Raw genomic sequence first — 26,813 nt, forward strand, 5'->3', positions numbered from 1 at the left:
TTTTTTAAGGATTTTGGAGATGTCGGGGCTCATTAATGTCCGTCAGTGACACGTATTCATTGTACAGCTTGATTAAGTGTTCGTCACAGTTGAGTTTTGTCTTGTTCTGAGACGGATTTAGGGAAGACTTGTTCACTAAATAATCCAAAACAAAGGATTAACATTTAAATTCTGCTTTCTACGTTGGATTTAGACTTTCACACAACACTTCCTCTGAACACTGTGTCACTATACATGAAATATAATGTGTACCTTTTACATTACTTTTTTTATTTTTACAATTTACCAAGTAGTTTGATAAAGTTTGGCTTTTAATTTTATTAGATCACCTCTCAGTGCTTCCAAAATGATCAATGATGATGTTTATAATTAACAGCCATTGATTAATACTACACTGGTCTGTAACCTAAGTAGGTTTTCTAGTATAATATTTCAGTCTGATTACAAGCAGGTACATATAGTAGGGCTTATTTTATTTGCAGGGTCTGAACAAACAGTTTTGATGTCCCTTTGGTCTAAACAAAATGTTGTTTCAGAGGACTGAACACCTGCCAAGGACACATTTCTGGCAGAGACTGCATTTTTGTAATTTCCTATAATTTTATGCCATGGAAATATATTTAAAAAAAACCCTGAACAACACACGCCTGCTGTCAGCAAATAACTGCAACTGTTTCAGCCTTCAAAGCTTTGCTAGCTGAATTGGAGTAATAAAGTGCTCACAATAATTAATATCTTTCTCATTACTCAATTTGGCAAATGACACCTACCTTTACATTTTCCTCACAGACTGAAATATAACAGTCACATGTTAGGAGGAGAAAACTGGTACAACCTAAAACTAATTTCTCTTGATTAAGGTAGTGATAAGTGACTAAACCAATCAGCCGTAGCTGCACTGTATGCACCCTCGGGGAGTCGTCACAAATACTTTGTTAAAGAGCGGCACAGTGAAAAACAGGCAGAAACACACAAAACACAAGTTTAGGTGCACTGACACAGTGTGCAAGATGCCACAAACAGCGAATAAGTAATTCTAGGAAACAAAACTGTCAGGCCGCCCCGTCTGCCACTTACTGCCCACAAAAGTCTGATCAAATTCAAACAAATAATACACGTAAATTGACGGTTAGTTTATAGATTTTTGTTAATCATTTATGAGCATCAATATCCAGACGGTACATTTAAAAGTGAAATGTATGCCTTTGGATTTAGATTAAATAGTGGAAATCATCTTTACACATCTCTGCTACTTATTTTTCTCACCTTGTATCACATGTTCCCCATTATGGGCTAGTGTAGCAATCAAATTCAAAGTGCATAAATCAGTAGTATTAACTACTATCGCTCCTCCTTTACCATCAGCTACTACCATCATCCACAACACAAAAACATTCAAAATCCCTCCGAGTATAAGGCGAATACACAAACTATAACCACAGTTTCTCAGTATTGTCTCTTGGGCTAGTGCTTCTCAAAACAGTGAAATGGGAAAATACTTGATTAAGTACATTTTTAATGTACTTTTAATGGAGGCTTTTCTCTTTCTTTAGTGTAGGATTGCTGACAGAGTGCAGTTTACTAAGATGCCACAAGAGAGCAACAGTCCTTATGTTTGTTTGACATTGACCCGGTTTCCTTTCGTCCTCTCTCTGTCGACAATCAGAAGGGCCGTCTATCGATGAGCAGATCAAACCTTAGATGGGTATAAAATGTTGGCAGTTACCTCATCAAACTGCTCCAAATGTCTAAACTGTAGCTCATTTCTGACTCTGTCCAGTAAGGCTAAATTGGATTTATCACAGCCAGAATATATTCAACAATTTAACAGCTCTAGACTTTTTTTTTTTTTTTCCATTTAAAGGGCAGTCTCAAACTGGACCCTGTACAAAAGCAGCAAATCAAAATACAAAAACACGTGTTAGACACATGAAGAGAAAAGAAATAAAGAAAGAAAGGAAAAAAAAGACAGAGTACCATTATCAAATAACATCTGATGTGGCCCTAACCATTTAACCATGGCAGTTTAAAAAATACATGTAACTGGGGTGAGCTAAGACATAAGACAACACTAAGGTGCTTAAATTTGTCTTTTAAATAAAACAATGAACAGCTTATTACATTTACAAAAGCTTATCCACAAATTCCAACTTTCGGTAGTACCAGCCAAGACACACGTGGGGGCACATTCAACTGAATCTCCAAATGTAAACATGAGGAATTAATCACGAGGAAGAGACACATCTTAACAATATTTACAGGTTAATGCTACACTACAAGTAGGCTATCTATAGATAAAGTGTGCGGGAGTGCATCGATAGTGCACAGAGACTCTTTTTGGATAATTCATCGATTGAAATGTCAGATTTTTAAAAAAAGGACTATTTTGACATTTTGGGAAGTATTTGCTTTGTAGAGAGTTAGATGAGAAGTTTGATACCACTCTCATATTTGTCCATTAAATATGAAGCAGTTAGTTTAGCTCAGCATAAAGACTGGAAACAAGGGGACACAGCTGGTAAGCAGATATTGTTACATTTGAACAGAGCTAGGCCACCTTTTCCCACCTATTTCCAGTATTTAAGCTAAGCTAAGAGGAGGTTTTTAGACCCGGGGTGCAGGGGAATGCTGACAGGGGGCGGAGCCAGTGTCATGCCAGAACCGGAGCTGGCTGAGCAAACAATGTAATCGGGCTCAGCAGCCTTTATGGACATAATAACAAAAGAGAAGAGACTGTGAGCGAGCAAGAAGCCGCTGGACGAGTAAATCTGAGAATGACTTTAGAGAGCTTTGTTTACTTAGCTTATGAGATAACTGGCTTTAGATTTAACATTTTGACCCCCAGTAAAATTATATAAAATTATCATTTTTATGTTTCTTTCTGCACACATTTTATTTTTTAGCTTCAGAAGAGCCATGGCAGCGATTTCGCTTTGTTTCTAGTGTCTTTGTGCTAAGCTACATAAGCTAACCAGGTGCTCGTTAGGTTACGTAGCTCGTATATATACTGTACAAACAAACTCATTTAACTTTCGGCAAAAAAAAACAAATGTGTGTACTTCCCAGAAATGTCAAACTACTCCTTCAATATAAGAACTTTTTACTGACAAGGACTTGATTATATATATATTTTTAAATTCTACTCCAGTAGGTTTATGACAAACAATTGTCAAAAGTGCACATAGAGCCACACGTTTTTGAGCGGTATTATTATAGACCTCTAACTCTGATCAGCTTCTACAGATCACTGTAGTTGAGTAGTTTATAGTGCATCGCTCTGTTGTGCCAAAAGTAATCACTGTCAGTGCTCTTTGAGAGATTTAGGCATTGGAATATAAAGTTGATCATTTCACAATATACATCATGATGAAATGTGCACACTTAATGAGCTACATAAGCAGGGTTTTGTGAATATTATTATCCATACACTCTTGGTAACTAATTACATAGATCGGGTTTAGTTGGGAAATGAGCTGTAAGTTAACATTAACGTTAGATACTGTAGGTCTGAGTACATTAGGTTTTACTAACAAGTCACAGAAAAGTGCGATATCGTCTCAAAGCCAGATCTACAGGAGAGGAGCGCGCTTGCTTAATGTAAGCAAAAGATGAGAGTCAACAAATTACTCCATCTCCTGACTCGGGGAAGCTCAAGCGCTGTTTAGCTTAACGTAGATCTGAAGATCCTCATCTCCCGCCTCTTCTTCACATCTCTCACACACACACACACAGTCACGAACACCACACACTGCATTGCACGGCTGACTCTCCATGCGTCACGACTTCTCTTACGTCCTCTTACAAATTGACGTAACGTGCCACGGATTACACACTACCACAATTATAAAAATGAAGACAATTAGGAGTACATTTTAAATATCACTAGAGTTAAATGTAAGGTGCAGGATCGATTATAAATGCTGTATAACATTTTCTAACTATAGCGGGTGAGCTTACAGGATTTGGTTATTGGCAATGCCATATACACGTATATGCTCAAAGACAAATCAGCATTTGGTTATTGCTGGGTCGGACAAGAACCACTCGCTACATCTTGGCAGAGGACGACCAAAAAATAAAACCTTTTTTTTTCTCTCTCACCGTGGCGTGGTTCTCACTTGACTGATGACCTCCATATGAGTGAAGATTCAGGAAAACTCTTCCTCCCGCTTTGTAAAAGACGCTACAATCAATGCATTGTGCAAGGCTCTGGAGAGATATGTGTGGTAGTGGAAAATCCCAAATGAAACCAGAACAGAGTTGTGAAATTCATGAGGAGAAGCTTGGTGACAACGCGTCCTACTGGACTCTGAGGTTATCTATTGTATTTAACAGAGTAAAAAATAACTAATTCTTATTGTGGTAGGTGTATGTGTGTGTTTTTTATGAGGCCTCCATGTAGCCTTCAGTCAGTTTTTTCCCCCTCAGTGTAAACATCACTGTGGTGCATCACTCTCCCGCTGCAGGAGTCCTCTTAAAAGCTCTAAGAAAAACAAAAGTAACAAAAGTGCTTTCGATGCTACAGAGATTTGTTAGTTGCTGGAGTTCATCCTACCGGCAGAGAACAGGGGAGGCGGTGGGGGTAAATGAGGGGTGGGTGGCAGCCCTCCCATGGAGTGCAGCAGGGGGAGAGACAGCTGGGTTCCATGGAGGGGGTGTGGGCTAGAGGCAGCGGCGGGTGTGGTCACAGACGTGGCGGGGAGTGCCGCCCCCAGCTGCACCTGACCGGAAGAGTCCAGAGGCTGGTCAAGGCCGAGGGGGTTGTTGCCGTCGGTAACCATGGGGTTGCTGACGCGGAAGCATTTCTCCCTGTGGGCCTTGAGCATATTGGAGAAGCGGAAGCGCTGGCCACACACCTCGCACGGGTAGGGCTTCTCACCGGTGTGGGTGCGGCGGTGGCGTTTCATGTTGGGCCTGCTCGTGAAGCTCTTCCCACAGATCTCACAGATGTACGGCTTTTCTCCTGTACGGAGAGGGACACAAACATGCCTTCTTGATACGTTTTCAACATTCGTCATAAAAATTAAAGCCGCTACATTCGATATTTTATTTAAACTTTCCAGCTTTTTTTTTACCTCATTGTTTTGGGGCCACAACTTTACTGTTTTGATTCAGTCTGAACACTTTCAAAGCACCATTTTCAGTTAAAAACTTCACTGCAGCATTGCAGAAAGAGAAAGTTAGAGACTATCTGGTGACCATAGCATCACATTCAGGGCACTTTCACACCAGAGCTGTTTGGTCCGCTTTGAAACGGACCAGAGTTTGTTTCCTCAGATAGTATGCTTCTTTTGGGCAGGTGTGAAAACACCTTTAGAGGTCATCCGAACTCTGATACGGACCAAACAAGTGAACCCTGGTACGGTTTGTTTACATTGGGAATCGCAACTGGACTATCCAGCAAACCAAATAGAGGAAGTGATGCTTGGCATCTGTGTAACCATAGCAGCACATCGTAGTGTCTCGCTCTCTTCTCGTGAAATTTTTTGGCAATCCCCGCCCAATCGAACAGAGTCCCCTGGACTATTCTGGTGTAAAGGGACCCTTAGTCTTTAAAGAGACAGATATTTTCCTCTGGAACTGGTGGAGAACCAAACAGTGCTAAAAGAAGAGTGAAAATTGGACTCATCAGGTGGCCAAAAACACAACTCGAAATAAATGCCAACATTGCTGCCCGTCTGCTGGCTATGTAAATAATTAACTGATTGCTAACCAGCCACCATATCAACTTAAACGGCACCCTGTAGTGGTTTTAACCACCAGTTGCATCTTTAAAAGGAGATAATATGTCAGTGCTATGTTTCAAGCTTTTTTTCCACACCCTTGAAAAATCCTCAGAAGAAGTACAAGAAGGACTCAACGACTCACCAGTGTGTGTCTTCATGTGTTCGTCAAAGTACTGCTTCATGTTGAAGTCCTTTCCGCACCATTGGCACATAAACTGCTTGTGTCCGATGTGGATGCTCATGTGGGAACGCAGCTGGTATTTGTACTGGAAGCGCTCACTGCAGTTCTGAAAAAGTCACACAGTGTTACATTTTTACACAAGGATCATGAATAATCTCATAAAAAGAGTACTCCATGGGTTTTTATTCCATTCTTTTTGCGGAAAATTGACAGGCATGTTAACCCCCTCAGCACATTTAATTCAAATCTCAGCTGTGCTTCTGTAAAACAGATGGTGACAGATTTCAGTAATAAAATCAGAAGTATTTATTGGGAAATATAAACTGTACTATGGGTATTACACATGTTGAGTTCTGCAACTGAAAATACAAGAATAAGTCCAATTTACTAGCAGCAAAACTGTTTATTAGATTTAGATTATAGTATTTCACAACTTAAAGTAAAAAAAACCCAATATTTATTATTTATTCCTTGCTGTGTAAAGTAAGAATAAAATATTAGTTCTGAGTTTGTCAAACCAAAAAGGAAGGTTTTAATAACCACCCAGCCAAATTTGAATGACTAAAAATAACGACTTTATGAAATTAGGTGTCAAAATTGGGTAAATTGGCCCACTAATGGGAGCAGTCAAGCAGCAATTTTTTCAACTGAGACGTCAGATGAGTTCAGAAAATGACATGACTAACTTTGAAACACTCTCAGTGAGATGATTTAATATCTATCTCTCTGCTAGGGCTGCAGGGGTATGCTCAGGGTGGCCTCACCGTGTCATCGGGCCAACCTTTAGGACCGCCCACAAAATCTGACTGAAAACTGGTGAAAAACTGTTTCAGTAATATATCGTTCAAAGTCTTTTCACATGTTTTCAGCGACTATTTTCCAACATATTTAATGTATTTTGAAAGAAATCTCAGACTTTTCATTTTTATGTCTGTATGGTAAATATGAAGCTACAGCCAGCAGAAGATAATCTAACATGGGCCAGGCTGGCTATTTCCAGTTTTGATGTGTAATATTAAACACCTACATATGTACTTTACAGACATTAGAGTAAGAGTGACATCATTCTTCTCATCCAACTCAAGAAAGCAGCAAAAATATTATTTATACTATTATTAAACTATTCCTTTAAGCACTTATGGGCCGTTAATGTTTATGATTTGTTAAAGATAATAACTTTCTGTGGCTCATGTGGATTCCTTTTATAAAAAAAGAGACTCATTTAAAGTAAATTTTATTCTAGACACCAATAATTTAAGAGACTGCAGGTTTTAAAGTGTTGGATATCTTAGTTGGAATGAAACTCTTCTTGTGAGCGGAGCAGCAGAAGCAGCAGCAGCAGCAGTGTATAAAAGGAGCTCAAACCTCACACTTGAAGGGTTTTTCTCCTGAGTGCTGCAGAGAGTGAACCTTCAGGGACATGCTGCGCTTGAACGATTTCCCGCATGTCTCACAGGTGAACGGCATGTCCTTCGTATGGGCTAAAAACACACACACACACACAGTACAAGGTAAGTTAATGGTATTCAATACTGAGCCACTCTTAGCAGCAGGAGGACAAACAAGCAAACTGCTACACTAAAACAGCACTTGAGGACAACACTGATATGCTTTTTCATTGGCTCATTATGATTTTAAAGACAATGGATGTTTGTCATGTAGTGAATAAGCCATTTCCTTTGAAATTTCCACATTGAACTCCTAAATCACTCCTTAAGTAAGGCGAATAAATAGGATTCAATGACATACAGTGTGTTATACAGAAGTTATTTTAGAAACACAGATGTACACAGGGAATTAAGTAATCCTGTCCTGGGAAAAAAGATGCTTATCTCCCAAAAAAAAAGTGGAAGAGGAAAGTAACACCCAAAACAAATCCTGCACAACAATTAGTGGGATGTAGGAAAGGAAGCCTAAAGTAACACAGGAACAAAGTAACCAATCAGCATCGTTGATTTCACCACCACTCACCGACCATGTGCTTCCTGACATGAGCCATGGTGTAAAACTTCTTCTCACAGATCTCGCAGGAGAACTTCTTCTCGGCGTAGCCGTGGACGATCTTGTTATGCTCGTGTAACGACCACAGCTTTTTGAAGGCCTTGCCGCACGTTACACACTTAAAAAAAAAAAAAACAGAAAGAGGGAGGGGAAAATATAGCTATTACCGGAGCTATTTTAGGAATGAGATATTAAGAAGATCATTATCTGGAACAGTCTTTACAAATACAATCCAGGTGTGTGAGCTTACACAGATACTTGAGCGTGCACTGTACCAAAAAAAAGCAATTAGAGTCAGTATATTAAAGCAGCAAATGATCTTCAAAACCACAGCAGGAGTCCAGCTGCTCACTGCGGAGTGGGTAATGGTGGAGGTACTGAGACATATCCAAATGTATTATTTTTGACTGCCAGTTGCTGACTCTGACCAGTGTTAATATATTTACATGATTGCAACTGTGCAATATTAAAATAATACGTATAAGCTACTGCAATAATGAGGACATAGGTTTGTGTCTGAAGTGAAGGTGACATAATAAAGTCTGAAGTTATTTCCTGCACTGATATAGACTTTACTCTTGACAGTATAGTAGATGAAGCGCTGTCCTTTCTTTATCTTAACTTACAGTGATGTTTAAATTAGATATTGTGATGGAATTTTCTATTCCAGCATGCCACATATGGGGTTACACCGGGTCAAATATCAGGTCACTGTAAGGATAGAGTTAAATCCTAACTTGCCTCCTGTGCTCTCTCTCCACTGACTGAACCATTAATGAAGAGATTTCTCCACAACAAATATCATAACTACACATTAACACCTCAAGTTCAAAGCATATATTGAACGTTTTTGCCCTCTCTCTCTGTCCAGAGAAAGAGTGTAATCATTTTTTCCGCCCAAAGGAGTGTCGGCAGAGCTTTGTGCCAAGTGGGGTTGGGGCAGCCTGCCTGGAAGGCAAAACCAAGGGCAGAAAAAAGGCCTCAATCATTCACTGCTGTTCGTGCAGCATGTGTTAACAGTGAAAGGTGACCCAGAAAACCGTGTCTGAATTTTTAGGAATTCAGAGTAGCTTTTGTCCTGCTAGTAAGTTACACCATAACGTGACACATCCATGCGTCTTTGCACAACTGGCTTAGTAGCTGGTACATACAGGTGATGTCTTTCATCATAATCGTGGTTGAATCGTACCTGGATGCTCTTCTCACAGTCGGTCTGTTGGTGCAGCAGCAGCTCGCTCTCCAGCAGGAAGCGTTTCCCACAGTTATTGCAGATCTGCATGCGGTTGTGAGTGACGTTCATGTGTTTTTCCAGGTACCAGCGGTTGTTGAAGACGCGAGGGCATTTCTTACACGGGAAATGCTGCTTCTCCTCCAGCCTCACTTTCTGTCCCAGGCCCTCTGCGTCCAGCGTCCTCTTCCCGCCCTGCCTCTGGTTGGCCAGCGTGGCCTCTGTGAGTGTCTGCCGCATGGAGGCAGTTGTACCCGCCATGGAAAAGGCTCTGGTGCCCCTGCGAGGTCGATCGATCATGGCCGGCTGCTCTAAGCCTGGAATGTTTAGGGTGTTCTCCTCCTCTTCCTCATCTTCCTCCTCATCTTCCTCCTCACTGCTCTGTCCTAGCATATCCCCCCTCCTCAGGTCATCGTCATCCTCTTCTCCAACCGTGTCGTCATTCTCAGCCTCATTCTCCTCATCGTCTTCTGAATCTCTCTCGTTGTCATGGCAATGACCGAAGATGGTGGCCGTCTCTGTGGCGGTTGCCGATTTGCCCTCGGATCCCTTTGACACATTGAGGGTCTGGTTGTTGAGGTTGACTTCAACGATGATCTGGTCTCTGTTGAAGGAGATGTGGCCATCTGTGGTCTTCGACTCCTCTCCGTTGCTCTCAACTTTGCACAAAGCAGCCACACCTGTGCTAGCGCCGCCCCCTGACCCATCCTCCTTCTGGTAATACTGCTTCTGCTGGGAAGCCGTCTTGCCTGCCTCCTCCACTCTAACAGAGAATGGGCTGCTTCCTTCCCTCTTGTACACCCTCCCCAGCTCTGACTCCTGTTTGATCTCTGGGTACAGCTGACTGGGGGGCATCACTACAGCAGCTGGGTCAGTGCCACCGAGCCCTTCTTGATTGGCCATATCTGCGCAGGTGGTTCTCAGCGAGTGGCTGCTGATGAGGTCACGACAGGAGGCTGCGATGTCGCTCATCTGAAGCAGGGTAGCGGCGTTGAGCACGTCGCGGACAGTGCGGCTGCTCACCAGCAGTTTGGAAGTGTAAATGAAGTTGAGGATTTGCTGCAGGCCCTGCGAGGTCAGGGCGTCCAGAGACAGGTCCACCCTCCGCAGCTGTTTACTTTGGGCGAAAAGCGAGTGGAAGAAAGGGCTGTAGGCCGCCAGCACACCCTTGTGGGCCGGGAAGGTGCTGTGCTGACGCACCAGAACGATGTCGACGTCACACAGGTCAGGCTGGAAGAGGCGCTGCTCGTTCAGCCTGTCCATCAAACAGGTGAAGTGTAGAGCCACATCCTCCACCAGAGAGAACTCAGCAGAGGGGAAGTCTGTGGTCTTCTCCACTATGAGCTGGAGGAAGAAACACAAAGGTATTCATTAATTATCATACAGTAACACGATCAGCTAAAGTTTTTGATAGGGAGTCATGAGCTCGCTACTGCAGCATATTGCCGCCACCATGGCAAAGAAATATCACAAGATACCAAATTATTCTATTTTTACCATAGACAGGATGAATATGGACGTCACATCCACAATTTCTCCTACATAAGTGCCGACCTCCGGCGCTGGGAAATGAAGCCAATGCCAAAGTGCTAAAAACTGTAGCGGCTGTATCATTCGACCCGCCTCCGGTCTGCGGATGAGTGTCTTTGCAGAAGCAGTACAGTACATTTTGTAGCCAGCTTCAAGATTTTGAGATTAAAGCCTACATTAGTTAGAAAAAAAACTTAAATATGGTTTATTTGCTACCTGGGACAAGTTTCTAGTAAAACCAGAATAATGTTATATCTGGAAATTACAAGAAAATATGTCATAATAATAAGAAACATATCTTATTGCTTGCTAATATGGCAAGTAAAAATATTTTTTGTCATGGTGGCAGAAACACGCTTATGCCATGAGATCACTGTCATGTTCTCAAGAGACTAAATACGCCAACTCTGAGCTTCAATAATCTTCATCAGCAGAGGGAGTTTTTCCCAGTTGTCACTTTGGATTTCAGTTCATTTATAAAGGATAAACCCCTTGAGATGCACCATCTGAATTGTAGATTTTAAGCCAACATGGATGACAAGTTCTTGAAGTGCTCAGAAAAAAAAAAGGCAATTAGAACATTTACAACTTGGAAGATCTGCTTAAGATCATGTGTTAGAATCAAAAGCTCCAGAACAGCTACTACATGGACCTTCAGCTAAACATGGCAACATCTGATCATTTCATTATATTGAATGTTAAACTTATCCATAAATAAATACATAAATAAAGACTCAGTGACACGGTGAAACCTCTCAGGGTACATCAACAAGGAATTGAGAGGTGCCATTTCACAAACCCTCCTCTGGACAGACATCTTCTCTTTTAAAAAGGCGATCAAATATGTACAAGTCCGTAACCACAGAACTCAAAATGGATCATGAATGGGATCATTTAAAACTCAAGGTGAAACAGTGTTTGAAGAAGGATCAGAAATGTAACCAGGGGTCAGTGCATAAAAGCGGATACAGTGAAGGGCGTTGCAAGCCACTTCATCTTAGGCTATAAATTCGGTGGTATTTTTGCATTGGTAGGTCAAATCTGATGTTTGTAAACCTCAAAAGAAATAATAATTCTACTTACAAAGCCTTTTTTTAAGCTTTCAACTACTACTCAATCTGCAGATGGAGCTCTGGAAATAAGCCATTTATTTTTGGTTTCTTTTTTTGCGGCCAAATGTTCACGTGCAATAAAACATAATGCAACAATAGCTGATTTATATCACGTAACATTGCATTCTGTTGTATTCTGTGATATAGTGTAGGTGTGATATTGTGCACTTGCACAAAGTCACAGACTGCATGCATGCTGCACGATACGAGTCAGAGAAAAATCAAAAGGTGTAACACTCAGCGCTCTGTGCAAGGTCCTCAACTTCCCAAGGTGGGTTTATTTTAGCACAGGAAGGGCAGGGTTTCGATCCAGACGGGATGTGAGTGGGGACAGAGCAGCAAACAGAGCAAACACACACACACACACACACACACACACACACACACACACACAAGCAAGCATATGTGATGTGCAACCATGCACAAAAAAACCTCACACATCACCACACACACAACACATACACATACACAGACACACACACAGACACACACACAAACACAAACACAGTGTCTGGTCTTTGCAAGGACTGACTGGTCGGAGCATTGGTATTCAGTGCCATCTCCCTCCCATTAGCCGGCTCTCTCAGCACACCCACTCACTACACTGTCCCCGAGGAACGGAGAATTATGCACAAGACAAAACACGTCGGGAGAAATAATTAGGGAAACCATGCCGAATAAATACTAACTAACCCTCCAAACAATTAATGGAATTTATCATTCTAGGCATCTCTTGAAGGAGGAACAGGACAAGTATTGATGCAGGCTGTGTCTAACATGTTGCTGGGGACGGTGTAGCTGTGCGTCATAGTTACATCTCTACATCTCTTATTTTTCAGATATGGGACACATACAATAAAATAAAGAAATAAAAGGGCAAAAGATAAAATTATTAATAAATTACTATTTTGGGACAATAGGCTTAATGTAGTAAATGAGTATGAACCACGCTACAAAGACTGTTCATTGTTCTTTATGTTACACATTTTCGTCGCTGCCCAATATATTTTCCTCTTTAAGATCAATGAAAATTACTTTTCATTGTTAAGACTGGAAAATGGATTTGCATTTAGGCCTAACCTTGAAAATCTGGCCCGTTTGAAGAATTCAATTATGGGGTGTTAGATTTATTCATAGTTTTGAGCGGCTAAATTGGACTTTGAGCCAGAGAGGAGTAGAGATCGGGTTATCTCTCTCCGTGCAAGGCTACAGACATCGCCCAAGGGCAAAACGCTGCAGCCTTAATCAGATCAAGTATAAGTTGCAGACTGGAAGTTATGCTCCTTTTGCGATAATGATCGACTTCTTCTTCTTCTTCTGGGATTCAAATAGGACCACACAGTCGTAGATTCAATTCTACAGAATGAACATGAACAGATTCAAAACGTCAATAGCTGAGGGTCAAAATATACAATCATTTTAAATGGAGGGTGTATTTCTGTGATCATTTACATATTTATTTTAGTTAATACTTAACAAATCAACTGTAATCACTTGACACTTCTTCTGCCAATACACGATTGCAATACTTGGAAAATCTTTCATGGATCTGAAAGATTTACAGATTAATCTAAAATGCAAAATGGGTTAGGATTTAAAACATTAACAAGACTCCAAATGAGTTCCCAAATGATGTCTCAACTTTGTGCTGTATGGTGTATAGACATGGTTCATATAATAAATGATTTACAAGTAAGAATATATAGAAGAAATTGCTGCTTGGAGACAAGCTTAGTTACCTAGCTTTCTTGCATACCAGAATAGGTAGGTTGCAACCCAATAAAGTGAAGATTAACTTACATGGTCATAATGTTTATTTACTTTCCTAGTAATCAATTATCATACTGGCAATCAGACACAAAAAAGCCAATCAGTAATTATCTACTTCATTCCCTGATTGGCTAAAACCACGGTAACACAACCAAACTCAAACTGCACCAAAATATATTTTTCTTTCTTTCTTTCTTTCTTTCTTTCTTTCTTTCTTTCTTTCTAATATAATTCACAGCTTGCAAAAAAACGTTTATGTGCTCAAAATGTTCAATCTTATGCATAAAATTAACATTATCATAATTATTATCGGTAAAAACATTCAAATGTGGACGCTCTAAAAGTTTGTCTGCACAGTGCTGAATAATAGGAGAGTTGCAATCAGTGAATTATGAACGATGCATTATTTTCTTCTGAACAGATGCTTCAAAATGTTTTAATCTAATAGCAGCTACACCACTGCGTGTCTGTCACAATATGCATTAATCTTGTCACATTTCACATAGGTACTCTAGCCGAATACACCGAGTGAATACTTTGCATTTAAATACTGCATCCAACTTCCTCCATCTTTCTCCGTCATTATCTCTCTCTCTCTCTCTCTCTGCCTCCCCCACCCCTGTTCCTTGGAAATGTCAGGGAGAGAGCTTGTTTGCTGTCATTAGAGGGAGCGCCACCTTTAACCAGCCTCTCAGTCAGATGTCTCCCAATACATTATTCATATTTGGCCTGACCCGTGACAAACACGCAGCGGGAGGGGGGGGAATTACTGATGCACCCAACAAGAGGTGTCATTTAAATGGGCTTCAATCAAAGCTCTGTACACCCTTTCCACGCTCATCTGCTAAACACAACATGTGCAGTGATCCTCTTACATTGTAGAAGCCTCAGAGGGTCTGTTTCACAAGGCAACTCTTGAGATTTGTGTGTTTTAATCCAATAAAAATATTATTTAACCATCTCTACTAGTCCTGTTGTTCAAGGTAAAAGGTCAAAATTGTTTAATCACTAAACAATCTACCCATGAGGTCCATTTAGTTACTAAATGGACCTCATGGTAAGATCTACTAAATTTTAGTAGATGATTCAGAACTTTGGATGCTAAAAAACTAATTCTGCCCTTGGAAAGAACTGACCACGGTTTGTTTAGACGCTCTCCTGGAGTTTCCAATCATGTAACACGGTCTTCAACGGCAGATTTCATCAGATCCAAACTGATCAAATTTAGACAGATAATGTGCTTTGTTCTATTAAACGTATAAGCCTGATGAACGCCCTCAATTTAAACATCAAAAACTCTGAAAGGTCACGGCTGACACAAAATCTCACTTTCCATTGTTTAACTGGTCTAATGGGGTTTCACTCAGGTAAGTGTCGGATATCAAATCTGTCCAACTTTAGAGTCAATGCATTTAAGGAAGATAATCAGACATTTAAAAAGGAAATTTTCCTGATCAGCCTTATGGAAATGCTTTAAATAGAACTCAGAGTTTCTAAACCCTGAAACTACTTTAGCACTAAACCAGTTTTGACGGAGCTGTGATGGATGATGCGCAGATTTACCGCTTGGCCCAAGAGGAGCTTGCATCAGTCATGAAGAAAAAAAAAAAAGAAGAAATTACGAAAATAATACTGCAGTTTTATCTGTCAGACTTTATTTGTACAGCAAAGAAAATGTAACACACCTAATAAAATAACAATTATATTTCAGTGATGGTCAGACTCACTGGTCCATGTGTCAATTAAAGCTTGTGATAAAAAAAAGAAAGAAGTGAATGAGTAACTAGTGAATCCTGCACTTGGCAGAGGCCCGTCTCCTGGATCTGAGCCATAGAGAGCGGAGAATGAAATCCGTCTTTCTAATTTGACTTTCACTGGTGAGAATGACCTTTCTTTCCTACACCTTTGGACTGGACGGCCCGGGTAGATTTACTACTCTGTAAAGTCTGCAACTCCGTCACTCTGCAGCTCAGCTACAGACCGCGGATAGGCCGCGACCTCCACAGAACTGCCATTTTAAAAACTTTCCTTGTCCGCTTACTGTAATGTAGCTCATCTGTAAAAAAAAAAAAAAAAAAAAAGGCCACCTGTCAGGGCGGCACGTGTGAATCAAAACTGACTAATGTCTTCAAGTCTGCTCTGTTACTATTTTGCACTCTGCATGTATGACAGCGGATTAATGGGCTGCGGACTAAACCACATCTACCTTGACTGTCTTGTCTGCTTGTTGACCAGTGAACAGACTGAGCCACTAGCAGGGGCCAATGTCAGAGCACGGCACAGAGTCATGGACACATCAATACTGCGAGGGAGGGCAGGTTATATTCAGGCAGGAGGGAGTCCCAGGGGGAAAACACTGCGGGGGTTAAAGCTTGCTCTCTGTCTGCCTGCAGACTGAACTCAGTGTCCTCTTACAACAGTCTTCATCTGTCTAAGGCATAAAGTTTATTATTGTAAAATACTTCCAAATTATTTCTCTGAATTCTCTATCACTCACCACCAAGTTTGCAGTAGCTTATATTAATGCACAAATCTAAATATGACAATATCCAGGAAGAAATGCAAAAAGGGGTGTTTGGGGTGATAATTCAATATTATTAGATCATTATTATTATTATTATAGAATTTTCTGCGGAACCATATTGCGATTATACCACTTTATTATTTTGTTCATTATTATTTAGGTGTGTGAAAACAAATCTATTCACTTAAGTATGGCATAGTCAGTTAATGCAACACATAATGGGAATTTCCATTAATGTGGCAATCGAGGGGAGTTAGAGACGCTGTGCTGCTGCCAGAATGAAGCCGTTTTTTTTTTTTTTTCCACACAAAACTCGACAAACCGTGTCTCAAAATGAGCTGGTCAGTCAAAAATTACTTGAGAAGTGACGGACAAGTGGTGTGAGAGCGTGTGGAGAGCGTTAATTGCGTGCGTGTCACGGCCTGAGCAGGTCAGTCAACTTAACGGCGTAAAAAGTGATAAGAAGAAATTTGAATCTGGTTTCTCCGCAACAGGTTGCTGCAGGTGTTTGTTTTCAAAATGCAGTACCCCCCATTCAAATGATGTGGTCTGAATTGGGAATTGGAGACAGACATACAGAGCAGATAAATCTATTTTTTATTTTTATTATTATTTTTTATCCTTTAAACACTACCTTTAACAGTTGACTTCCAAAAGTAGTTTGGCATGCAGTGTAGCACTGATGCTGCTGAAATAAAACACAGAAAGACTGAATGACGTGATCTGGACTGTTATTGGATGTTATTAGAGGTTACTGAATATTTTTGTTTTATTGTGAAGTTTAGGCTCACAGCAGTAAAATAAATAGTTTGATTATTCCATATGTAATTTTCCATACATTTACAATATAAATATAATACATACACTGAAAAACATTAATATTGTCCTAATGACGTCCCCCATATTGCCCAGCCTCAATGTTTATTATCATTTGTCGACAAAAAGAAAATATCACAAAGTCAAATGAATTGTTTTTCTGGAGCTTAGAGACACATCTCATGGCCTTCATTAGTGGACGGAGTTTGCTAAGTTCGTTGTCAAGGAGATTTCCCACCACCTGTTATCACATGACCAAAATTGTGAAAACAAGTAAACCATCACCGTGACTACTGAGCAAACTCTAATTAATTACTGCTAATTAAAAGAACAAGATGTGAATGAAAGATCCAGAAAAACTGAGTGACTGGACAAAGTCCAAAGATAACCTAATTAGTATTGCCTAATGTATTTCAGACCTAATTTGGTTTGCTAATTAAATTAGAGATGATTATTTTCATTTTTCATTATCTATTGATTATTTATCTGATTAATTAATTAAAGTTTCCGTCTACCAGAATGGTGGAAAATGCCCATCACAATTCCCCAGATCACAAAAACGGCACCAAACCTAAATATTATATTTAATATAATAGAATTAAAACATCATTTTAGTACTGAATTCAATAGCTAATGGTCGCCTTTTATCATTCATTCAGACTAGAACTTAAATGCTTAGTTGATAAATCGATTAGACAGAAACTGCAATTAATAAAATAACTGATTAAAAGTTCGAGCCATTTTTAAAAAAAAAACATCTGATGTTTCCAGCTTCTCAAATGTGAGGATGTGCTCGTCTTTTCTCATTTTACACTCTAGTAACCAAAAACGCAATTTGAGCAGCCGTAGTTCAGACAGAGTTACAGTATGTTTTATCACAACATCACGTGGACGCTAAAAGAACTGACTTGCAGTATAGCTCTACCTCCAAGCTCAATACAAATCCAAGCTTCATTGCGAAGCAGTTCAACTCGATCTGACTTCAATTCAAGTCACAAAATGCTCATTAAATGAATTTATAACTAAGTACATTGGTCACTTCACATAGAAATGACCATCAGGATCAAAAAGAGAACCACAGTCATGAAGACAGCAATACCATGAGTTCATGCCTTGGCCTTCTTGTCACTCAGCAGGGTGGTGGAGGGTTCTGGGGTTCACATCCACCCACAGAGCACTTCAACCTACAGTAAAGAGCACACTCAGCACCACTCCTCATAGTTAGACCTCCTGCTGAGGGGCCCCGTGTAGGGCTCGTCGTGACTGACACCCGGAGGAAGGAGAGTGGGCACCGTGTCATGCTTCATCTCACTCACTGGCATGGAGATGGTAAGAGAACAGCGCCCTCCCCTCCCTTCAACACACACACACACATACACACACAGATCCCTGAGTCATCATCGGAGTAGACGAGAGCAAAGCATGACAGGCCCGAATACAAACCCTCCACCAAAGAGATCACCGTTACAACAGCGAGTTTGGCCTCACAGTAATGTGTGTGCTTTTTACGTGGCGAGAAATGGATCGGGTCACGCGTAAACACTACCAAACGGAACAGGACAAGGGCATGTCATTTCTGGCGGAGTCCAATCAGACGGCCATTAAAAAGTCATCAGGGTAATGACTGACACTGTGTCCTCTGTGTGCTCACCAGACCTTCCCTGCTGCTGACGCCAAACAAGAGATAGGTTTAGTCCCAAAGAAGCCAGAGAAATGAATTTTGATTCTTTGGGTGAGAATCGTGGCATGGCTTAATCCTTGGGGTGTTATCTGGTCTACGATACAGGCTGGGCAAGATTGGCATGGACAGAAATCAGTCTGCCAAGTTGTCTCCTTGCTTTCAGCGTGTCTAGTCATGGATGGATTACAGAGCCTACTGGGTACAAGCTCAGGGGCCCAAGACTTCATGGGGGCCTTGGGCCAAAGCCTACGTTTACTTGAGTGAACGTCAATAATATGTGTGGGAGGTCAAACAAATGACTACAAAAAGTTGCAAATTGACAGGAGAGGGACGCAAAAAGATTACAAAGAGGCATAAAACAACTGCAAAGAGACACGAAATGTCTAATCAACCACCGAGACGCAAAGATTATCACAACTACAAATAGTCAGAACCACCATGGAAAGTGTAAAGTGACCACACAAGACCTAAAAAACAGCCACAATGAGACACAAAACAACCACAAAGAGATGCAAAACCACCACAAAGAGATGCAAAACCACCATAAAGAGACACAAAACCAAGACATAGAGACGCAAAACCACTACAAAGAGACACAAAACAACCACAAAGAGATGCAAAACCAAGACATAGAGACGCAAAACCACTACAAAGAAACGCAAAACAATCACAAAGATATATAAAATTACCCCAAAAGCACCGCAAAATGACTACAAAGACACTTAAAACAACCACAAAGACACGCAAAATGTCCACAGAGAGACCATTGTCTTCCAATCTGGGTGTCTTGCACGTACAGTATGTAGGCAGGATAGGGGGGGCGTCTTCATCTCTGTGCCCGCGGGCTTCTTGTCTCATAATCCGTCCATGTGTCTAGTGGAAGATTTCTTCTCCGTCTGCAGTCTGCACTCCCTCCTCTCCTCTCTAAATCCAATCAGCACAGAGACCCAGCACTGACCTTGAGGTAGAAGAAGCATATACAGTAGCAGATGCACAAGCACACGCGTCTGCAACCCCGGACACCTATGCATGCATACCTGAATCATAATCATGCATTTGTGTCCATCTCAGTAAAACAGAACATAACGAAATTTGGTGTATGTGATGACGCTGCTGATGCATGCAAAGAGATGAAAAAGGAGGATTTGAATGTGCCTGGACTCACATTATCCTGTCATCAAACATGATGCACTCGCAGAGATGAGCCAGACTGGTAATAGCACAAGTGACAAGGCCTCGATTTTAACAAGCCCCGCGGCGATCATTACAGCACTATGATAAAAAATGCTAATAAAAATCAATGTTCAATGACTAAGGGGGGAGCCTCAGCGACGGGTGGCAGCATGGTCTCTGCTGAGGTCAATCGTGGCACAGCCACATTAAAGTGGAGTTTAAAACTCACTGGGGTGGCACTGTTTATCAGAGAATAACGGTATTACAGCTGATAGTTACACCTTGTGCTATTAGAGGCTATGGGATTATACCATCCAGTAAATTAGTGTTGCATGCAGATTGGTGGAAAGTCTAAAAAGATTAGACTGGGGAATCTGAATTTCAAACTTAACACTAGATTGTAGTACATACTAAACATATATATTCATACTTAATTAAAAATGCAATAATTAAAAGTGCTTGCAAGCATCTTTAGATGGAAGTTTAGAAAGCCCTGATTAGCTGATTGACAGAAAATTCAATTGGCAACTACTTTTTTCAAAGACTTTCAATGATTCCAGCGTCATTAAGATTGTTGCGGAGAAATCTATTCACAGAAGTCCAAGATGTTTCATGCTGAAAGGTTTCTTGAAGCTTGGCCAAGGAGAACGGAGGGTTTATCAATAGGCTCGTCATGACATGATGCCCCGTCAATTCTGAAGACGTTGTCTTCTCTGGCTCGTCTATATGCTCTCAGAACAGTGACAAACAAGGAAATATGTTTCCCCTCAGTGGTCTGACTTGTTATCTGACTCTGTGGAGGCTTCTATGTTATGTACCTATCTGTTGTGTCAAGGGAGTGGGAAAGCCGTATCCTCTGACCTCAGTTACCACAGTAATGATCAGAACGGCGCCTGCTTTGCTTAACACAAACAGACAGACAAGTCGGTCTCAGTCTTATATTTAACTATCTTATGTGACTTATGTGACATCACGTTTAACATGACAGCCTTTGTCCATGTCACACATTGCAACAGTTGCTTATTTACAAATCCAGCAGATTTGGAGCAACATTAGCAATCCGGGATATAAAACCAACTCCACCAACTCACAACCCACAAGGGTATTATTTGCCTCTTTAGCTATTAAATGCTCCACTATGTACACCAGCTAGTCAATAACTTTGTCTGTCTGTACTCTGGGTGTAGAGTTCAGCGGGTTTTTAGAGCAGAAAAGAGCTGGCACTAATCGTTGATATGCCGTGCAGAATCGTCCAATATGAATATTGTGAGGGATTATTATATTCTACCATGCCACATATGGGGTTACAACGGTTCAAGCATGTGTCTTGAGGCCACTGTAGAGTTCTAACAATCTTAGATTGTTGTTTGTGTTTAGGAAAGAAGTTTGGTACCCGAGTTCAGAGGATAGGACTGCTTCACTCCCTCGACACAACAGATAGGTACAGGTAAATACTTCTTCAGAACTGAGGCGGCATCATGTCGTGACAAGTGTATTGATAAATCCTCCATTCTCCCTCAAGCTTCAGTAAAACTTTCAGCATACTTTCTCTCTACTGACTGAACTGACCATCGATGGATAAAATTCTCCACAACAGACGCAATATCCAGGATTTTCCGCTAAATCAGAATATCTTCACCTCTACCTCATCAATTTTGACTATTTGTAGTACACAAACAAATGACCTATGTACAATGCTAAATCACAGGAGTATACCTTTAATCATAATAACTAATTTAAATAATAATTGTAGGTTATAGATGAATATTTGACAGTGTAAGACAGTGTGAGAAGAAGTCCAAAGAACTCTATATGACCGCTCAACAAACTGAACTGCCTCAATGCATAAACACTGAATGAGATTTCAGGTAAAATGTACAGCAGTACAATTTCAGATATAACAAAAGGCAAATCCTAAATTACTTTAAAATGTGCTGCTGGTTATTCAGTTTTCCCTTTCCACTACTTTAGCTAATTATTTTATTCCCCTCAGCCCATTAAAACATTTAACTTTCTTAACCACGGCATTCACTGCTGGCTGCAATTAATAAAGACAATATTATCAGCATTAGTGCTGCTCTAATCCTAGACATCCAATCTCCCCTCCACACTGTAGGCTTTTCCCTGTCCTAATCTAAGCGGCTTCGGACTTGCCCCAGCCCCTGCCCTGGTGGAGAGCCACCAGCTTTCACCATTAGATTTAAATACATTTCCATCTATATGTTAATGCAACCACAGGTGACAAGCCAATCTACAACTGATACGCGTTTACCCGAGCATGAAATTGGGATGCACAAACAAAAATAAGGATGAGAACAGCATGAGCAGCATCTTGGTGACGTACAGTACATTAAAAAATTTGACAGCGTGAGCAGGATTGCCTCAGCTGCAAGATTTGCAAAGTCCTTTAAACTGGCTTGTCCTTTTGAACAAACTGGACAACAGTGTGTTTTATCAGTCTGGTAAAAGCAGGGGGACAGTCTCTCTCTGTGTGTGAGTGTGTGTTGTCCAATCAGAAGTGATGTTGAAAGAAGACATCAACTGGCTGTCGGCTAAAGTTGAGATGACTCTGACGAGTGGTTGGATAATCAAAGGAGCTGCCCGGAGGCGGGTGCATGGAGGGGGGTAGGGGGGCGGTGGCAACGATGAGGTTAGAGCGTCCGCACTGAAGCTCTGCCAGGAAGTTTGCGTCTGGGCCAATGAGCTGAGAGAGGAAGCGCTGAGTCAGGAAGCCTGGCCAAGAGAGAGGCCCGTGGTGCTGGCATCTCCTCCTCACACACACGTTACAGCACTTCACACACCACCGCTCTGCTGGAGTCATAACACACTGTTCCCTTGGCCAGCTCTGTACACGCATGTGCACAGCGCCGGGTGCGCACTCACTCGCCTGCTGTGCATGCATTCATCAGTAAACATAGAGATGCGACGCCAAATACCTGTGGCACAATAAAGTGACAAGGTGTGTGCAAACAGAGATGTTTGTAATATGCAAACAGCACCGTCAAGACAAACAAAAATTAAAGAAATGATGGAGGGGGGAAAAAAATCTGATTTGTCCAAATATATATGACACAAAGGGTGAAAGATGCACCTTCGAAGGCATCTATTAGAGACAAAAGATCAGTCTGATGTGTAGCGGCGAGCAGGTGCAGACATACCCGAGGGCTATTAGACAGGATGAAACTGTGATATCTTCATTATCTCTTTCATAGCATGACACAGAGAGAAGAGACGAACACAAGACTCTAAAGAGCTCCTTATCAGAGGAATCTCTCTTTGTGTGTGTGTGTGTGTGTGTGTGTGTGTGTGTGTGTGTGTGGAGGCAGTTGATATGTTTGATGAGAAGGTCAGAGAGGACGGAGAGAAAAAAGAGGTAGAGGAGGAGCATCGGCTTTCTATAGCCACAACCAATCAATGGACGACAGAGAAATGGTGAATAAGAGCTTAAAGGAATAGTGCGACATTTTTTTGTTTGTTTGTTTGTTTAGGTATGAAGATTGATACGACTCTCATAACCGTACATTAAATATGAAGCCACAGCCAGCAGCTAGTTGGTTTATCTTAACAGAGACTGAGCCTGGTTCTGTCCAGTGGTAACAAAATCAAGTTGACAGCACCCTAATTCGCTGTTTTATGATGGGTTTTTTCACGCCAAAGTATTTCTTGTTTTGGTTAAGTTATTTCCTGGAGTCTCTGCTTGCTGCCTGGCAACTGCACAGAGCCAAGAAGTTGTCCGACATGTAACCTCGTAAAAACAACAAATTGTTGTTTCTGTACGGATTAACTTAATCAGATATGAAGTGCTTTACTAGTGCGCTGAGGATTTAGTGGTAGGCAGATCTTGTTACCTTCATACTGAGCCAGGCTAACAGTTTCTCCTTGTTTCCAGTCTTTACGCTGAGCTAAACAGCTGCTTGTTGCAGATTTATATTGAGCGTACACATTTTAAAAAGTGGTATCTTCTTGTGTAACTCGCTGCGAGAAATCAAATAAGCATAGTTCCCCTAAAAACAATTCAATTAATATGTAAAAGATTAAAATAGATAGTGAACAGCGTAAGGTGATCACTTTTTTTTTAAAACTGTGATGGATGGAGTATTTATTTATATATTTAATATATATATAGTTTTCAAGATGATGCATATTTCCTTATTTGTACATGTATACAATTGATATCATTCCTGTATAAAACCAAAAAAATAAATGCGAGCGTATGACTGAACATAAAACAAATATTTGTGATGATCAGATCAAGTATCCCATCTCTGAAAACTCATTTCAATCTGCTTTAAAGCTTCTCCTAAGTCTCTCTGGCCTGAATTCAGCGAAAAGCAAGAACACTTTAGGAGCCCCCTTTTTTAAAAAAAAAACAACTCTCCAACTATCTTCAAATGCCTCACAATGAAAGGCTAATAGAAATGCTCGTATCAAGCTGTACTAAAAGAAAAAGCTGTTTGGCTTCTTTGATAATGGAGTTCAAAGTCATGCTTTAAAAAAAAAAAAAGTGCCACAGGGGGTTAAATTAGAGGCACTGTTCTCACCAGATGAAAAGACACCGATGCTGGCACTCCTGAGAAACAATAAAAACGTGGATTTATTTCAAAGAGTAAAAACAACCATACTTACATGGAACTCACTTACTTGTGCCATTTTAACCAGCAGGAACAAAAGAAACCTTACATAAGCCCAGTGAGTCTGACCTTGCTCTCTGCAGCCTTGTCCACTGTTCTTAATCTCAGGGGCATAAATTAGCAGCACCTACAGTATGGTCTGAGTTTCCAAGGAGAGCGGCCTCCTACCAGGGGCCAAAGATGTCTGCTGGAGTTTGTTGCCGGGGCTTGAGAATGGCTGCACTTGTCACAAGGACTAAAGACAGTTTCCTCGCTCAGCACCCAGAGACAGTGAAGCCTCAAAGTCAAGGGTGGGCAGGAATGCCCTGAATAGGCAGTTACGTAAAACTCACAGCACCCTGTGAGGATAGAGAAGGAGCTACTGAGGACCTGACAATGCTTACTGAAATTAAACGGTGTCAGGCGGACCAAAGTGTATACATGGAAAGTGTGCATGGAACTAAATTAAGAGGAAAACAAGAAGTTTTTTCTATTCAAATAAGAGCAATGGATGTCTGAGATACGCATACAGATGAGCAAGACCCACAGATTTAAAGAGACACAAAATGACTACAAACGACATGGCTTTGTGCTCGATTTGCTTTCCTTTGTACTTGTATCTCTTTGTAGTTATTTTGCGTCTATTTTTGATAATTTTGAATTCTTTGTAGTTGTTTTGAGTCTTTTTTAAGTTGTTTTTTATCCTTGTTTAGCAGTTTTGCATCTCTTTGTAGTTGTTTTGAGTCTCTTTGTAGTTTTGTATCTCTCATGAGACGTTTTTCATCTCTTTGTAGTTGAATACTCATCTTGTTGCGTGTCTCTTTGTAGCTCTTTTATTGACAACAAATGTTAACTGTGTAACATGTTACTTCATACAGATGCCAAGGTCCCCCTGACCTCTTGGGTCACTCGGCCTGTGCCTGGCTCAGAAATCCATCCATTAATAACAGAGTTTGGGTGAAGCGATTCATGAAAACAAAATCAGCAGGGAGTAATCACTAATCACACTTTTGATGTCAACAAAGTAATTACAGAAATGATCTGGGGCATGTTTACCAACACAGTCAAAAGATACAGTATTTCTGATCATTGCATCCGCCGAGCACACTTTGCACTTTTTGCAGCTTACTTTCGTGCGTGCACAAGAAGAAGAAGAGAAAAGCAAACAGAAAAAAGGAAGGACGAAAAACAGCAACACCAAAAACATCTCCCTCCCTCTTTGCTCTCACCAGAAGCCACCCAGCGAGCACCAGGGCTAACCCTGCTGACCTGACCCAGATATTAACCCAAGCCTCCAGATGTGAACGCGCGCTGGGATTACTCCACCACTGCATCAAGCTCCACATGCTTTCCTAATGAGGCATCCCAAAATGACCCTGGAGACAGAGTGGACTGTCTGCCTCACTATCTGCCTCCATTCCCCATAACTCTATTAGTCTGTCTGCGCAGACTCATCTTCATATCATGTACAGAAATAAAATAACATCATGGATTCTGGCTGGGAATGCAAATTAGGCACGGTCACAGAGAGGTATTAGTGAGTAAAGTGCAGCAGACAGAATAACACATAACATCTCCTGCTTTGACTATCAAACACTGGGATTCAATTTGCATTTAATCGTTTAGGACACCTGAGTGCCACCTGCAACAAAGTTAATAAGACATGAAGAGTGACATCTACTCCTCACTGAGGAAAATCTCTAATGTATGCATGAATGTCAAAGCCTAACAAACTTGTCCTGCACTGGCTGTTGGAGAAAAAGAGGGGCCAGTTTAGTTTCACTCATCCGGTTTTACATTTGCACCAGTCGCGACCTGAGCCTTTTTTTTTTTTTTTTGCAGAAAGCGCCCCTGATATGAAAGAATTTAACTCCTTCTCTGCATCAATGTAGCTATTGTAGCCATTGCATTCTTTCAGCAGCTTCAATTTCCAACTTGTGCAATGTCGGCAAGTTACAAACTTCACCGCTAAAAGGACACAAAGCACAAAATACGCGTATGACAGCCAGTGGGTCCGAACGCGTAATGAGACAGAAGTGTGGTTAAGTTTGATCGGCCTGCTAAGTAGCTTCAAATTTGCAAGAGATCAAACAGGGACCAAAAAAAAAAAAAAAAAAAAAGATAAACAAAAAATGCATCGCTCCTCTGTAGCCTACCATTTTGATCCAGCGTTTCGAGGCTCCAAGGAGTCCCAGAATAACTCCTTTCGCACCAGTTTTCCCTCCGCCATGAAAATGACCGTTCAATTGTCACATTTCTTCAGTTTTTGCCTTATCCTCAATCTTTTTTCCCCCCGTGCTGCTGTAGCATTCAGACAGACAAAAATGCAGAGGCTGCTTTTGCAGAAGGAATTGGTGATTGGAGCTCGGGGATCATATGGGCTTTTTGTCAGACGTTTTTAAAGGGACACGGTACTGTTTAACGTGGGAGTTGCGAGACAGGCGCATTTCTTTGTACTGGA

At 41.0% G+C, this 26,813-nt stretch overlaps 1 protein-coding gene across 1 annotated transcript; it reads right to left on the reverse strand.

Annotated features, from left to right (window-relative positions):
* On the reverse strand, positions 1-26,813 carry zbtb47b (zinc finger and BTB domain containing 47b). Its single transcript, XM_010753105.3, has 6 exons — positions 26,509-26,813; positions 9,098-10,480; positions 7,879-8,026; positions 7,273-7,388; positions 5,869-6,013; positions 1-4,963 (listed from the first exon to the last, which is right to left on the reverse strand). The coding sequence occupies exons 1-6, from the start codon at positions 26,509-26,511 to the stop codon at positions 4,533-4,535; spliced, it is 2,226 nt and encodes a 741-aa protein (XP_010751407.3). The 5' UTR covers positions 26,512-26,813; the 3' UTR covers positions 1-4,532.

The sequence above is a fragment of the Larimichthys crocea genome, chromosome XXIII (assembly GCF_000972845.2).
Source record: "Larimichthys crocea isolate SSNF chromosome XXIII, L_crocea_2.0, whole genome shotgun sequence".
Classification (NCBI taxonomy): Eukaryota; Metazoa; Chordata; class Actinopteri; family Sciaenidae; genus Larimichthys; species Larimichthys crocea.

What these genes read in the sequence shown, in the direction of transcription:
- zbtb47b (XM_010753105.3), bottom strand. An exon ending in ACTGTGAGAAGAGCATCCAG is followed by an intron (nt 8,027 to 9,097) that starts GTACGATTCAAC and finishes TTTTTTTTTAAG; the next exon opens with TGTGTAACGTGCGGCAAGGC. An exon ending in TGTCAGGAAGCACATGGTCG is followed by an intron (nt 7,389 to 7,878) that starts GTGAGTGGTGGT and finishes GTGTGTTTTTAG; the next exon opens with CCCATACGAAGGACATGCCG.